The sequence below is a fragment of the Aotus nancymaae genome, unplaced genomic scaffold (assembly GCF_030222135.1).
Source record: "Aotus nancymaae isolate 86718 unplaced genomic scaffold, 86718_ANA_hifiasm-v0.15.2.pri h1tg000012l, whole genome shotgun sequence".
Classification (NCBI taxonomy): Eukaryota; Metazoa; Chordata; class Mammalia; order Primates; family Aotidae; genus Aotus; species Aotus nancymaae.
The window spans coordinates 19,225,414-19,242,386 of NW_026988423.1; the positions used below are offsets into that span (position 1 = coordinate 19,225,414).

Here is a 16,973-nt window from a genome sequence, read left to right on the forward strand (position 1 = left end):
TATCACCCCAAATTAGCATATAGACAGAGCAAAGTAGTTGCATAGGAATGAACCCCAGGGTACGGAGGCCATGCAGAAAAGGGGGGATTGGCAAAGGAAAATGGAAAGGAGTGACCAAGGAAGCAGGAGGAAAACACAGAAATTTGTGGCACAGAAGCAAAGGAAAGTAAGTGGTGAACAAAGAAGGCACAGTTAACTGGGTCAAATGCTACTCATGGGCTGAGTTGGATGAAGACAAGTAAGTAGCCATTGGATTTGACAGCACAAAGGCCATTAGTACCCTTGGCAGGAGCAATTTAAAACATAAGCCAAACTGGAATGTGTTTTAACAGAGAATAGGCGGTAACAAAGACAAAAAAATATAGACCACGTTTTCAAGAGAGGTTTCTGAAAAGGGGAGAAAATATGTGGCCATATCTCAAGAGAAACACATAGTATCAGGGGATCTCTCTCTTTCTTCTCTATCTCTCTGTATATATAGAATATTTGCACACACACACACAGAGAATATTTATATTCTATATACGCATATATATTTACATTTATGTTTTCTTTATTAAGATGCAAACTATTAGAGAGTAGTCTATTTGTTTCCTAAAGAAATTACTCAGTAGAAAGGATTGTGGTTGATGACTGTGTCAGTTATTGATTTATTGCCTCTTGACTCCAAATTCGCCCTCTATACATTCTCTGCAATAATGGACAGAATTCCCTTAAGCACCCTCCTGTATAGTGAGCACATTTTTAAGCCTTCTCAGTAGAGGGTTTTCGAGGGGCATTGCAGAAAGAAGGAACTCTCCTGCTGTTCCTGGGGGCTGTGCAGTAGGCTAGTGTTTTTGGTATGGGGAACACCCAGTGGGGCTCTTCTCCAGCCATGTTCCCAGAATAAGCAATCTTTTGGCAACCTTGCAGCCTCATCCTGGCCTGGTGATAACCTTTTGTGGCCTTCCACATTAGCTACGGCATCCCAACACTCCCTGCCTGTGAAGGCGTCCTGCTTGCATGGGCACTTGATTCCCTATGCAGGACCCCTGCACAGCTCATCTTTGTCCTGGGCCCTCACCCACTTGTCCACACCCCTGGTTCCTGGTTGCCTGCACCCTGCCTGGACTACAGAGGATTCCTTTCTGCTTGTCCAGCAACTGAAGACCAGCTCTAGCCTGAGAAAACCAAAGATCTCTGCTTTCCAGTGAAATGCACTATACTTTTCCCAATAAGGCTGAACTGCAGCCTTGGGGAAAGAGCCACTTCCAAGTTTTTTTTGGACACTGTCCCTCAGCCTTAGGCATAGAGATTCCTTTGTCTTATAGTCACTCGCTTATCAGAGTTTAATAATTCTTTATAGCAAACTTCCCCTGTGTAGCTCACTGGGTGGTTTCTACCTCTTCATTGGACCCAGACTGTTAGTTACAATGACGAGAAAGATTATAACTGTAAGAATTCAGCACAAACTGGTACTTAGAACATGCCATTTATTTGTTTGTTTATTTTGGAAAATATCCTCTCTTGAAAAAAATACCTCACTTTGTCAGTTTCTTTTCAGTATATTCTTTAATATGCTTGCCTCTTGATAATAGTTTCCCTTGGAAATTTTTACAATTTTTTTCTTCATGCAATATTTATCCAAAATGTTTAAGAATCCACTCAGCTTCAAGGGCTACATGTCAATCATTTTTACTTTTTCCCTCTGTTGGAAGAACAACTTGCACTTGCTGTATATATATACTGGCCAATTATCTCAGACAGGAAATGAGCATATGAAACATCACAGAAACATGGTAACAGCTAACTCTATGTGTATATTGATTTGGTTTTCAGAAGAACAATTAAGCCTTCATGGATTGCCCCTAGAAAGTGCTAACTTCTGAGAATTATCATTCTGAATGTATCTTTCTATCTGAGCTTATATTCCCTCTTAGAGTTCACTTATTACAAACGTAAGTCTTTTTTTTCTTTGCTAAAAAAAAATCTCTGGGTCACATTCAAATTTTAGTTTCTGTGCTAAAATTATAGTGGTCTGTGTTCCCATTTAAAAATCTTCCCCTTTAGCAAGATCTTCAATGCCCTTTATCCATCCTTACCTCAAGTAGAAAGGGGTAGTGGAGAGTCACTCTACTAATAAAAGAAAGCAGGTGCTGTTCCCCCATTCCTGGAGCTTCACAACTCTTGTTCATTCTTACCTTAGCAACTGTGGTAGTCCATGGTGATGCTTGAGTTAAGGTACTGCTCTTCACTCCCTTGATTTCCCTCTCTCTTCTTCACTCTCTTATTCTCTTTCATTCCCTCTCTCTTATTTTCCCTCTCCCCTTCCTTCCTCCCTCAACTACCCACCCATTGTAATTAGAATAAAATTTAAACTCCTTGCCATAGGTTATAAGATCTAGCTCATACTTATCTCTCTAACTTCTCAAGCCTCTTTCTCCATTTTGTCTCATGGCTGCCTCTTTATCTTTTTTATCTTGCTTGTAATGCTTCTCTTCTGAGATGCTTCTCTAAATAACTAGTCACCTTCATCACCATCATGCCGTTACCCTATCGCTAATGTGATATGCTTTGTTCATATGACTTTATCATGAATTATGGAATTATTTTATATCTGTTTTTTGTTTATTATCTTTTTCCTTTATTAGAATATAAAATCTTCAATGGTAGAGATTTAATTTGTCTTTTTGATGACTGTATACCTAAAGACTAGAGCAGTTCCTGGCACATGGTAGGGATTTAAACAAATAATTTTGACCATCTGGGTGTATATGGGGCATTGAACTATGAACTGTGATTATTGGCAAATAAATAGAAAATGTACTATCTCCTGCCCCCGCCAAAACTGGGTAAACAGATTTCAGGTGCCCTATTGTAATTGTTTTTTCCAGATGCAACTATTCTTGCCATTCTTACTATTGGGTCAGGGGCCCAGTGGTGTCTGCAGCATGATGAAGAGTACAAAATTAAGGAAGAACATGGTACCAAACTGCTTTATAATAATCACATTGTCCTTTGGGAAGGCCTATTAAAATGCAAATGAACGTGATTAAAATGTTAACCTACATGTATAGATTATAGGAACCATTGTTATTGATTATGTACATAATAGCTTTCAGACAATAGTGGCTCTCAAACGTGTTTTAAGCAGTGGAATTTTTTCAAACAAAAAGCTCACCCAGGATTCCATGTATATATAGGTAAGAGTGACTGATACTCTTTCTGGCTGAAGCAGTGGTATTGGAACTGGTACTCTGCCCCGTGGGGCACCTCTCCCACCCCTCAAGGTGCCCAAAGTACCACCTGATGCCCAGAGAGCTGAAGTCATTTATCCAGTCTTTTTTGTTGTTTTTTGAGGCTGGGTCTTGCGCCATTGAGGCTGAGTCTTGTGCGGTCACTCTGGCTGTAGTGTAGTGGTGTGTCACTGCAGCCTCAAACTCCTCGACTCAAGTGACCCTTCCACCTCAGCCTCCAAAGTGCTGGGATTACAGGTGTGAGCCACTGCATCCAATCCTCCAAAGCCTTAAAATGATCAACAGCAACAAGACTAAAGACAAACTTCCTGAATTCTGGTGCCTTGTGCTTTTACCTGTCCTAAAAAACCAGATGATAAATACTATAGAATCAGATTAGAGTCTAGTATTGGGAGTTCCTACAGAGGGAGAAAATTTAGAGGTTTTCGGGACCCAAGGGTCCTTGCTTAGAATTCTCTCTATGACTACTGGAGAATTGCCTCACGAGACTTCTCTTCTCACCTGGAAATTCATCTAGAGCTTACGTTTAGTGGTAGAAATAAACAAACAGGACTGCTTTCTCCAAATATTTATTTTAAAATTACTTTATCACTCTGAATTTTTATACATCAGAGAGAACTTTTACCCATAGGTGTCTGGACTTCCCACTGGTGAAGAGTGGCATGGCTCTGATCAAGAAGGGTAGGCTGTTTTCATGAGTATTTTTAGTTTTACTTTTCAGTGGAAGCTGAGATTAGAAATACCTCATTTAGCTGAATTGCTGGCTTAGGGATCAGCCACAGCATAGATTCTCTGCTCATGCTAGTTGGGAATTCAGAGCCAAGCACAGCATCTGGCCTGCTAGTAGACAGTTAATATTTTTTTTAACTTAAGTGAATGAATTTCAGACTTTTGTGTTATTTAACAAATATAGTTTAACAATATATTAATCTGATTTCTGACTACATGTTGAGGTGGGTGTACATTATTTGTGCCATATGCAATTGTTATGTCCCAGGCATCAACGATACTCACACTGAGATCCTGGAAAATGTCCTTTATGATGAGATATTGAATGTAACCATGAAAGTCACTAAATCTTTCTGCATCATTGTACATCTCCCTGATGTTTTCTGTTTTGATGATAACCGTAGTGTCTGGGCTTCTCAGAAGGAGACGCTGAACGGCTTTGTGGACATTGAGGGCCCTTCGGATAAAAACGTCAATGGGAAAGGGTCTGAAATGCTGGCCCAGAGAAATAACAACGATAGTATTTTTTTCTCCTCCAGTTCTGTCAATGGCCCGGGTGAGGTACTCAATCTCTTTGACTGAATAGGTCATTGATCCTATCAAGGGATAACAATGTTTTTGCCACTGAATGTAGATATTCCTATCCAAATCCACAGCAAGTTGGTGTCGCAATTTTCCAGATTCATGCAGATCCACTAACTTCAGCGCTGATAACAAATAGGCAATCCCAAAATAAAAGAAGGATAAAGTTATAGAGATTGAGTAGTTATAAAAGTAGAAGAGATTTGATCGGTAAAATCAAATAAGCTAATCATGTCTAATTTATTATAGGTTTAGATGAGGGGTTGTTTTTGAAAATCATTTGAACAGTCAAAACTGTTATGTATCTTCTTGGATTAAGATGGTGGATACAAGGCATGACTCCTTGCAGCTTCCACGGCTGCAAGACCTGAAAGTGGGTCACATCACAGGAGTCTTTGAAGACACTCTCCAGTACCAACCCAGAACCCAGTAGCTCCACTGGGTAGCTAGACACAGAAGAGCAAAAACAATCACTACAGTTCAGCTCTAAGGAAGCCACATTCCTAGGGGAAGGGGGATTAAACCACATCAAGCCAGCACCCTGTAGGACAAAAGAATCTGAACAGCAGCCCTTGAATCTTAGGTCTTCCCTCTGGCATAGTCTACCCAAATGAGAAGAAACCCAAAAACCAATTCTGGTAATATGACAAAACAAGATTCTTGAACTCCTGCAAAAGAGCATACAAGCTCACCAGGAATGGATCCAAACCAAGAAGAAATCAACGAATTGCCAGAAAAAGAACGTAGAAGGCTGATTATTAAGTTAATCAAGGAGGCACCAGAGAAAGGTAATGTCCAACTTAAAGAAATTTAAAACATTATATAGAATATGAAAGGAAAATTCTTCAGTGAAATAGATAGTATAAATAAAAAACAATCACAACATTTGGAAATCAAGGACATTCTTAGAGAAATGCAAAATGCACTAATAAGTCTCAGCAATAGAATTGAACAAGCAGAAGAAAGAACCTCGAAGTTAGAAGACAAGGCTTTTGAATGAACCCAATCAATCAAAGATAAAAAAAAAATTAAAAATGAACAAAGCCACCAAGAAGTTTAGGCATTATGCTAAATGCCCAAACTTAAGAATAATTGGTATTCCTAGAGAAGAAGAGAAATATAAAAGTCTGGAAAACATAGTTGAGGGACTAATCAAGGAAAACTTCCCTGGCTTTGCTGGAGATCTAGACATCCAAATACAAGGAGCTTAAAGAACACCTGGGAAATTAATCACATAAAGATCATTGCCTAGGCACATGATCATAATCATCATGTTATCTAAAGTCAAGATGGGGCCAAGGGAGGGACAGCAGGGGTGGGGCTGGGGAGGTCAGGGAGGGATAACATGGGGAGAAATGCCAGATGTAGGTGATGGGGGGATGGAGGCAGCAAACCACACTGCCATGTGTGTACCTATGCAACAATCCTGAATGATCTGCACATGTACCCCAGTACCTAAAGTACAATTAAAAAAAATAATAATAAAGTCAAGATGAAGGGAAAAATCTTAAGAGCTGTGAGACAAAGGCATCAGGCAGCCTTAATAATATAGGGTAATAATAATAATAATCAAAAGAAATAAAAGAAAATCTATCAGATTAACAGCTGATTTCTCAGCAGAAATCAGAAGGGATTGGGGTTCTATTTTTAGCCTCCTTAAACAAAACAATTATCAGCCAAGAATTTTGTATCCAGTGAAACTAAGCTTCATGAATGAAGGAAAGATAGTGTTTTCCAGATAAATGTTGAAAGAATTTGCCACTACCAGCCAACACTACAATGACTGCTAAAAGGGGCTCTAAATCTTGAAACAAATTATCAAAATACACCAAAATAGAACCTCCTTAAAGCATAAATCTCACAGGACCTATATATAATAACAAAATGAAAAAAAAAAAAGGGATTCAGGCAACCAGTAGCACAATGAATAGAATAGTACTTATATCTCAATACTAACATTGAATGTAGCTGGCCTCAATATTCCACTCAAAACTTACAGAATGGAAGAATGGGTAAGAATTTACCAACCAAGTTTCTGCTGTCTTCAGGAGAGTCACCTGTTAATAATATATAAGGACTCACATAAATTTAAGGTAAAGTGGTGGAAAAAGATATTTCATGCAAATAGACACCAAAAGCAAGCAGGAGCAGCTATTCTTATGTCAGACAAAACAAACCTTAAAGCAACAGCAGTTTAAAAAGACAAAGAGGGACACTGTATAATGATAAAATAACTAATTAAACAGGAAAATACCACAATTCTAAATATGTATGCATCTAACACTGGAGCTTTCAAATTTACAAAATAATTACTAATAGACCAAAGAAATGAGCGAGATGGCAACACAATAATAGTGGGGAACTTTAACACTCCACTGACAGCACTACACAGATCATCAAGACAGAAATTCAACAAAGAAACAATGGACTTAAACTATACCCTACAACAAATGGACTTAACAGATATTTACAGAACATTCTACCCAGCAACTGAAGAATATACATTCTATTCATGAGCACATGGAAGATTCTCCAAGATAGACCATATGACAGGCCACAAAACAAGTCTCAGTAAATTTAAGAAAATCGAAATTATATCTCTGAGACCACAGTGGATTAAAATTGGAAATCATCCCCAAAAAGAACCCTCAAAACCATGCAAATACATGGAAATTAAATAACTCACCCCTGAGTGATCATTGGGTCAACAATGAAATCAAGATGGAAATTAAAAAAAATTTTGAACTAAACAATAATTGTGATATAAGCTATCAAAACCTCTGGGATACAGCAAAAGTGATGCTCAGAGGAAAGGTCATAGCCTTAAATCCCTACATCAAAAAGTCTGAGAAAGCACAAATAGATAACCTAAGGTCATACCTTACGGATCTGGAGAAACAAGAATAGTCCAAACCCAAGCCCATCAGAAGAAAAGAAATAATGAAGATCAGAGCAGAACTAAATGAAACTGAAACAAAATACAAAAATAAATGAAACAAAGTGCTGGTTATTTGAAAAGATAAATAAAATTGATAGACCATTAGCGAGATTAACCAAAAAAAGAAGAGAGAAGATCCAAATAAGCTCAATTAGAAATGAAACAGGAGATACTACAACTGATACCATAGAAATACAAAAGATTATTCAAGGCTACTATCAATACCTTTACACACATAAACTAGAAAACCTAGAAGAGACAGATACATTCCTGGAAATATACAACCCTCTTAGATTAAACCAGAATTCTATAGAATCTCTGAACAGACCAATAACAAGCAGTGAGACAGAAATGGTATTAAATAAATTGTCAACACAAAAACGTTCAGGATAGATTCACAGATGATTTCTGTCAGATATTCAAAGAAGAATTGATATAAATCCTATGGACACTGTTCCAAAAGATAGAGAAAGAGGGAATCCTCCCTAAATCATTCTATAGAGGCAGTATTATCCTAGTACCAAAACCAGGGAAAGATACAACAAAAAAAGAAAACTACAGACCAATATCCCTGATGAACATAGATGCTAAAATCCTCAACAGAATACTAGCTATCCAAATCCAACAGCATATCAAAAAGATAATCTACCATATTCAAGTGGGTTTCATACCCGGGATGCAGGGATGGTTTAACATACGTAAGTCAATAAATGTGATACCTCACATAAACAGAATTAAAAACAAAAATCACACGATCATCTCAATAGACACAGAAAAAGCATTTGAGAAAATCCAGCATCCATTATGATTAAAACCCTCAGCAAAATCAGCATAGAATGAACATACCTTAAGGTAATAAAAGCCATCTACAACAAACCCCCAGCCAACATAATACTGAATGGGAAAAAGTTGAAAGCATTCCCTCTGAGAACTGGAACAAGACAAGGATACCCATTTTCACCACTTCTCTTCAACATAGTACTGGCTAGAGCATTTGGACAAAAGAAAAAAATAAAGGGCATTCGAATCACTAAAGAGGAAGTCAAACTGTTGCTGTTTGCTGATGATATGATAGTATGCCTAGAAAACCCTAAAGACTTGTCCAAAAAGCTCCTAGTACTGGTAAATGAACTCAGCAGGTTTAGGATACAATATTAATGTACACAAATCAATAGCTCTGCTATACACCAACAGCGACCAAGCTAAGAATCAATCAAGAACTCAATCCCTTTCACAGTAGCTGCAACCAAATAAAACCAAAACCAAAACCAAAACCAACTTAGGAATATACCTAGCCAAGGACATGATAGACCTCGATAAGGAAAATTACAAAACACTGCTGAAAGAAATTATAGATGACACAGATAAATGGAAACACATCACATGCTCATGGCTGGATAGAATCAATATTGTGAAAATGTCCGTACTGTCAAAAGCAATCTAAAAATTCAATACAATTTTCATCAAAATACCACCATCATTCTTCACAGAACTAGAAGAAACAATCCTAAAATGCATATGAAACCAAAAAAGACCCCACATAGACAAAGCAAGAAAGCAGAAAGAACAAATCTGGAGTCATCACATTACCTGACTTCAAACTATACTATAAGGCTGTAGTCATCAAAGTGCATGGTACTGTTATAAAAATAGGCACATAGACCAATGGAACAGAATAGAGAACCCAGAAATAAAGCCCAATACTTACAGCCAACTGATCTTTGGCAAAGCAAACAAAAACATAAAGTGGGGAAAGGACACCCTATTCAACAAATGGTGCTGGGATAATTGGCAAGCCACATGTAGAAGAATGAAAGTGGATCCTCATGTCTTACCTTATACAAAAATCAACTCCAGATGGACCAAAGACTTAGTCTAAGACCTGAAGCCATAAGGATTCTAGTAGATAACGTCAGAAAAACCCTTCTAGACATTGGCTTAGGCAAAAACATTATGACCAAGAACCCAAAAGCAAATGCAACAAAAACAAAGATAAATAAATGGGACTTTATTAAACCAAAAAGCTTCTGCATAGCTAAACATATAATCAGCTGAGTAACAGACAACTCATAGAGTGGGAGAAAATCTTCACAATCTATACATCCAATGAAGGACTAATATCAAGAATCTACAAAGAACTCAAGTCAGCAAGAAAAAAACAATCCCATCAAAAAGTGGGCTAAGGACATGAATAGACAATTCTCAAATGATATACAGATGGTTAACAAACATTTGGAAAAATGCTCAACATCACTAATTATCAGGGAAATGCAAATCAAACCACAATGACAATGTGATACCACCTCATTCCACATTAAGAAAAAAAGGCCAGATTAAAAAAATTCGATAGATGTTGGTGTGGATGTGGTGAACAGGGAGCACTTTTACACTGTTGGTGGGAATATAAACTGTACAACCACTATGAAAAACAGTGGAGATTCCTTAAAGAATTAAAACTAGATCTTTCATTGGATTCAGCAATGTCACTTCTTTGTATCTACCCGGGGGAAAAGAAGTCATTATACTAAAAAGATGCTTGTACACACATGTTTATAGCAGCACAATTTGCAGTTGCAAAAATATAGAACCATCCACATGCTCCTCAATCATTGAGAGGATAAAGAAAATGTGGTGTATATATACTATAGAATACTCCTCAGCCATGAAAAGGAATGAATTAATGGCATTTGCCACAACCTGGATGAAATGAAAGGCTATTCTTCTAAGTGAAGTAACTCGGGAATGAAAAACCAAACACTGTATGTTCTCACTCCTATGCGGGAACTAAGCTATGAGGATGAAAAGACCTAAGAATGATACATTGGACTTTGGGGACTCGGAGGAAAGGGTCAGGGTTGGTGAAGGATAAAAGACTATACATTGGGCACAGTGTACACTGCTTGAGTGATGGGTGCATCAGAATCTCAGAAATCACCACTGAAGAACTTATTTATGTAACCAAATACCACCTGCTCCCCAAAAACCTATTGAAATACAAAAATTAAAAATTAAAAAAGTGTTATGCAAATATGAGAGATTATGTGCATGTCATCTTATAGAATCCTGTGGAATCTAATGGACTGGGGTTGGAAAGGTAGTGAGGTAACTTCCTTGGAGGATTATGTGGTCAGTTTTGTAGGTATTATTTTTCTACATTTTGTTGATTGTAAACTAAGCTCATTTGAGGATAGAGAAAGGTACTAATGGATGATCGTTACATAAAAAAAGCAAGTAAACCTATTTCCCCAGATACTCTTTAAATTCCCTCAAGACTGAAATTATATTCTGTACTTCTGTGTTTCCTTCACATGTGCATGGGATAATATTAAGTGCCTTATCTATAAGAATAAGTATTACTAGTCATTTGTGAAGCCCTTTACAATATACAAAACATTTATTTGGACTGACCCATCCATTCACCTCAAAGATCCTCTCATGTACATTTAATTGACACACGAATAGAATAAAATGAAGTTCTTCCATTTTCTCATATTAATTAGATTTTTTTTTTTTTTTTTTTGAGACGGAGTTTTGCTCTTGTTACCCAGGCTGGAGTGCAATGGCACGATCTCGGCTCACCGCAACCTCCACCTCCTGGGTTCAAGCAATTCTCCTGCCTCAGCCTCCTGAGTAGCTGGGACTACAGGCATGCGCCACCATGCCCAGCTAATTTTTGTATTTTTAGTAGAGACGGGGTTTCACCTTGTTGACCAGGATGGTCTCGATCTCTTGACCTCGTGATCCACCCGCCTCGGCCTCCCAAAGTGCTGGGATTATAGGCGTGAGCCACCGCGCCCTGCCTAATTAGATTTTTATCAGAACATCAGGGCTGCTTTGTAGTTAGAACTTTTGAGGAAAATGTGTAGAGAAGAATTATTGATGCTTTGTAACATAGGATTGTCTTAGAAGGAAAGGGCTACATTTGAAGACTTAACCCAGTGAGGCTGGAAAACAGAGATGCTGTAAGGTGGGTTGGGGGAAAATGGCAGAGCTATTTTCTTCACTCTGCCTTGGACAACTTACTTCAGTTTTCTTTTCCAAATCACACTCTGGCCATAGAATTTAACTTTTAACACAGTATACAACTGATGTTTTCCTATGACAAATTAAAAGATGAGTTGAAGAGGATAGGTAACTCCATAACTCAGTCCTTTATATGACCTAAGAGAATCGCCGTTATAGAATGTGATGCTAAAGGCTATCACTAGACCCTGAATTTTGTAGATGAGGTAATTGAGGTTTCCCTAGGAGTTCAGTCATTTACCAGAGGTCACAATTTAAATTTCTCCCTTCTGTTGAGAATTTTTCTTATAACTTAGAACTAAGGCCCTACCAATTTTCCCACTTTTATTGGCTCAACTTTCCTTCTAAGTTTGAAATCATGAGTGGCTTCATTTTAGGAAGGCCAGGATGGAGCCACAGCTACTGCATTGCTCTCAGTGATGAGAACCAGGGTCTGGGGACATGGAGGGACAGGCAGTGGTTTTGTAGGTGAGATTGCTAAGGTCTACTAGCAAATTCTGAGTTATTACTGGTACAGTCTTGGTTTAGTAAATAGAGCAACTGGACTAGGATTTTAGCAACTGGATTCTAGCCCTGACCCTTAAATTAACTAACGATAATAATTGCAATGGCTGTTGTTTTTTGGGGCACTTTCTATGTGCCACTATGCCTTGCAATGTGTTAAATACTTTATATCCATTACTTCATTTAATCTTCTATACAAACACCAGGTAATAATCATATTAGTCTGTTTGCATTGCTATAAAGGAATACCTGAAGCTGGATAATTTATAAGGAAAAGAGCCTTATTTGGCTGATGGTTCTTCAGGCTGTACCAGTGTGGCATCAGCATTTGTTCAGCATTTGGTGAGGGCAGGAAGCTTTTAGTCATGGCAGAAGGCAAGGGGAGCCAGTATGTCACATGGTGAGAGAGGGAGCAAGAAAGATGCCAAGCTCTTTTAAACAACGAGTTTTCACATGAACTGACAGAGTGAGAACTCACTTATTACCATGGCAGTGGAGGGGGGTGCGCGGGTAGTACCAAGCCATTCATGAGAGAGCCACCTCCATGACCCAGACACTTCCCACTACATCCCACCTCCAGTGTTGGAGATCATGTTTCAACATGAGATTTGGAGGGGACAGTCGGTCAAACTATATCATTATTATTACTCCTGGTTGATTGATGAGGAACACCAGGCAGGGAAAATAATAACATGCCCAAAGTCATTGTTTCTAAGTAGCACAGACTAGATCGGTTAGACCTCAAGCCCATGCTTTACTTGTGTCTACCTAATGCAAAGTCTAACTCAATTCTGACATCTATTCTCTTAGATAATGATGACAGTAATGATACCTTACATCAAAGAGAACTTACTTGTAAGAAACAATATTCTAAATGCATTGCATGCATTACCTCATTTTACCAGATAGAAACTCTATTCAGTAGACAGATGAGAAAACTGAGGAATGGAATGGTTATATAACTTGTTCAAAGTTACCCAGATAGGAGGTAGAGAAGTCAAGTTTTGAACCCAGGCTGTCTGGTTCTAGAATCACACCTTTCATCATTTTGCTGATTCTAGAAGCTGGACAATTTAATATCTCAAGTTATCTTTGGCTCCATCAATAGTTTTCTGAGCATACTGGGTACACATTGAAATACGAATTCTGCAGAGGTAGGGATATAATAAACCTTTTTATATACTGGTTTCTTTCCAGTTAGATATCTGTATTTCTTTTAAAGGAAAGATAATGCCTTGTGAAAAATTTTGGTGTGTTGTCATTGAAAAATATCAAAAAAGGAAACATTTCCCATATTCCCTTCTCTCCTTTGAAATGGAAAAGAAATTTCTTAAAGGGGTAAGAATTATAGCTTAGACTGAGGCGTACTGTTGATACTGGCTTTGAAGTATTCCATCCACTGGCGGATCGTTGAATCTCCCATTAGATATATGAATTTTCCTCTCAGGCATTCTTTCATTTCGACTGTAGCCAAACTACAGGAGACAGGATTCCATGTGTTTCTCCAGACATACCCACTGGGGATTGTGGCTGTCATTCCAGGCTTGCATTTCTCTTTCATTGCAACTGTTTCTTCTGCCAAAGAATCAGTGAGAAAGGATCTTCCAAAACATCAAATTACCCATCAATATTTGTTAAGAGCCTTCTATCCTCTAAGTATCCTAAGAGGGAGTAACGGTGGTGGTAGTGGTGGAAAAGTCTTATTGAAGTATTCTCTTAACAGAAAAGCTGTTTTTTCACAAAAATTTTTCTCTGATGTGAATTTCTTAAATAATGTTCATTAATGTTCATTAAAAGAGTATATGTTTCCTCCCAGGAAAAAAAAATGGCTTTCTGGGGGAAAATTTAAGTATTTTCCAGCCTTTCTATGAAAATAAAGTCATCAATTCTTGCATAGAATGGAAGCTCAATTATCCCATCATTGTAGCTCACTTTACCCCTAAGTTTGTCACAATGTAAGTGTCTTAAATGCTACCATCAAAATAAAAATCCTTTGAGTTAAATAAAGGTGATATAAAAAATATTTAACTAGTTTGGCTTGGGAACTGGCCAATCCAAATGAATATGGCTATAGGCTGGAGAGTGTCTTGGAGGTCCAAGATAGGCCAGGGATTAACCCCTTAGTCATTGGCTTAAAAGAGTCTGGGAATCCAAGGGCTGAGGTAGCCAAGATGGTGAGGAGCCCATGGCACGTTTGGGGCAGTGATTATCATTAAACTGAAAGAAGTAGTTTAATATTTTAACAACTAGGATGAGTGTACTCTTGTATGTGTGGTAAAAAATAACATTTCTACATCTAGGTACATATTTACACTTCAGTGTAGACAGGTTTATTAGTGATTAGCAAGGTTTTCCTTTTTTTGTGATTAGCTTTAATGCTGAACTTGCAGAGACTTAACAGCTCTTGCCTTGAATCATTTTAGATAGGAATTTCCTAGGCTATTTGGATTCAAAGAAATTGGAGAGAAACTAGTAAATATAAGTGTGGAAGTTATATTTTGTATGCTAACAATTGTTTGAAAGGTGGCAAAGATCAAGAAGGAGGGATTAAAATAAACTGACACCCAGATGGCAGGTTGGAAACCTCTAGATGGTGATAGGCTAGTGGTGATATGGGAAGAGGTGATGGCAGTGGTATGAAAAGGGGTGTTGTGGGGAAGTAAAGAACTGAGTATAGAATTGGAAAAGAGTTAACGTTTAAAAGTTATATAAAATGGGCACGTAATTCATTGTCTGACAAATAGACTATGAGAGTTACAGTTACTAAAATAGACTTATGATATCCCAGTGATTCAATTATTCACTCACCTAGATAATTGGTATCTTGGGCCAGATGAACAGAGTATGATAAGACTGAAACAGTGAAAAAGTCAAGTAGAAAGAAGAAATTCTTTAAGTGGGTCTAGAACTAGGCACCACCCACCAAACACATGGATACTTACTGTTGCATTTGGAGACACTAATTGTATTGAATTTTTCCATAATCTCTACACCCACATTTGACCTTAAAAACACAAATATGGAAATTAATCTGTCGGTGGCCTCAAATCAGGAAACATACAGAAGCTAGATTATCTAGTGCTTCAGTTATTTCTTAGAGATAAGTCAATTATTCTGCCTTCAATTTCAGGTCATTTAGTAAATTTCCATTTCTTTGCTTATTAGGCCATGGGATACAGTTACTCAGAAGATATGCAAGAGGATAAAGAAAAAAACCGAGTGAAGCTGACCAGGTATGTACCATTGTTGAAGTCAGTCACTTTTCCTGAAGCACCTGCCATTAGGGCTGGGGAGGACATCCTGGCTCTTAGGAAATCCCCATGTATGTGCACACACACATATACATGTGCATTTCTCATTTTCTTTTCGTTTTTATTCTGTATTTATTTTTTATCTCTTTGATAAAAATTAAATATTCAAAAAGTTTGTGGATTGCTAGAGGATGGGCACTGTCTCTAAATGAATTCACAGATCCTTTCCCAAAAGGCTCTTGCTAAAGACACCCAAAGTTGATACACTCACACGACTTTTCTTTGGATCAGTATATAGGCCAAATCACAATATTTGCGCAGGTAATCTCAAGAAGTAATTACTTTTACCTTTCAAAGAGGCTCTTTTCTTGTTTGCTAAGATAAGAAACTTGCTTGTTCTTAGAATACATGTGGGTGAGTGCAGCACAGGGTATGTGTTGAGGCCTCATGCAGTAGAAGGCTTCTTGGTCTCTGTTGTCCATGTATTGGCACAATTCAGCACTTGTGTTTAGGATCAGGCCACATTCAGAGTGGACCTGGGAGGTGCCATTGACAAACTGGCCAATGAAGATTATCCTGTCATAGCCTTGGTTCCTTGCCCTCCAGAGAGCCGACACCCCTTCACTGGAGTGTATGAGCAGCAGAGACAGAGAGACCAGGCCCTCCCAGAACAGAGTGAAGCTGATCAGGTAGGTGCCATTGTTGAAGTCAGTCACCTTTCCCGAAGCACCTGCCATCAGGGCTGGGGAGGACATCCTGGCCCTCAGGAAGTCTCCGCCATATTGCTTCCTGTGTCCCAAGTGGTCCCTCATCTCCAGCAGGATGTCCAGCTGGTCCCCCCTGCAGTACGTGTCTCGAGGGTTGAGGATGGTGGCTGTGCTGTGTGTGGCGCTGCTGGTGGTTTTCACATGGTTGAAAGGTCTGGGTGGGATCTGCTGGTCTAGTTTCTCCATGATTTCCTTTATTCTCAGTTCGGTTTTTGTTAGTGACTTTAATGGTATCAGTGGTATCTTAGGGAATAAGGACTTTGTGGAGTTGTCCCAGTAATGGAAGGAGATAGATAAGTTTAGAGCAGACCAAAGCTGAAATGACAGCAAATGTGACATGAAATGGATAAATTTAGAGCATAACCTGAAATGACAGGAAGTATAAAATGCTATGAAATTAACCTGTTCCTAGTCATTTTTACTTATTATGATTTTGAATATTTATTTACATACTATTATAAATATTATTTAAATTATCCAATAAAAATACATAGAATAGAGACTGACCGACAGGAGGGACAGAGGGACAGAGGGACAGGAGGTGAGCAAGATGGTTGCAGAAAGTCTGTTACTACCATGACAGGGATGTTGGAAATTACTATTATGGACAGGCCCACCCAAAAAAGCCTCACTGAATCTACACAACTCACAGTTTGTTGCTCAACTATGGTTTCTGCTGAAAAATGGAAACCCATCACCCTCACAAAGCCAATGCTGAAGAGATGACCAAGTACCACAGTGATGACTACATTAAATTCTTGTGTTCATCTGTCCAGATTACATGTCTGAGTACAGCAAGCATATGCAGAGATTCAATGTTAGTGAGGACTGTCCAATATTTGATGGCCTGTTTGAGTTCTGTCATTTGTCTACTGGTGGCTCTGTGGCAAGTGCTGTGAAACTTAATAAGCAGCAGATGGACATTGCCGTGAATTGGGCTGGG

At 38.4% G+C, this 16,973-nt stretch overlaps 2 protein-coding genes across 12 annotated transcripts in view; one reads left to right on the forward strand and one right to left on the reverse strand.

Moving 5' to 3' along the window:
* Positions 1-16,973, forward strand: part of NXPE2 (neurexophilin and PC-esterase domain family member 2) — a 200,021-nt gene that overhangs the window by 107,811 nt on the left and 75,237 nt on the right. The window contains exon 7 of one of the 2 annotated variants that reach the window (XM_012470471.2): positions 15,178-15,245. In XM_012470471.2, coding sequence (XP_012325894.2) covers positions 15,178-15,245 — 68 coding nt within the window. Of the gene's footprint in view, positions 1-15,177; positions 15,246-16,973 lie in introns of those variants that run through there. The other variant, XM_012470473.3, reaches the window with a different exon arrangement.
* The window catches only part of LOC105729592 (NXPE family member 4), a 75,689-nt gene that overhangs the window by 44,503 nt on the left and 14,213 nt on the right, over positions 1-16,973 (reverse strand). For 4 of the 10 annotated variants that reach the window (XM_064375437.1, XM_064375438.1, XM_064375439.1 and 1 more), the window contains 5 exons: positions 15,612-16,345; positions 14,955-15,016; positions 14,821-14,865; positions 13,381-13,587; positions 3,790-4,672 (listed from right to left, as the gene is read on the reverse strand). The exons of 3 other annotated variants lie outside the window; for them this stretch is intronic. In XM_064375437.1, the coding sequence (XP_064231507.1) occupies positions 4,137-4,672; positions 13,381-13,587; positions 14,821-14,865; positions 14,955-15,016; positions 15,612-16,345 (1,584 nt within the window). In that variant the 3' untranslated portion in view covers positions 3,790-4,136. Of the gene's footprint in view, positions 1-3,789; positions 4,673-13,380; positions 13,588-14,820; positions 14,866-14,954; positions 15,017-15,611; positions 16,346-16,973 lie in introns of those variants that run through there. 3 more of the 10 variants (XM_012470474.3, XM_064375444.1, XM_064375445.1) reach the window with 3 other exon arrangements.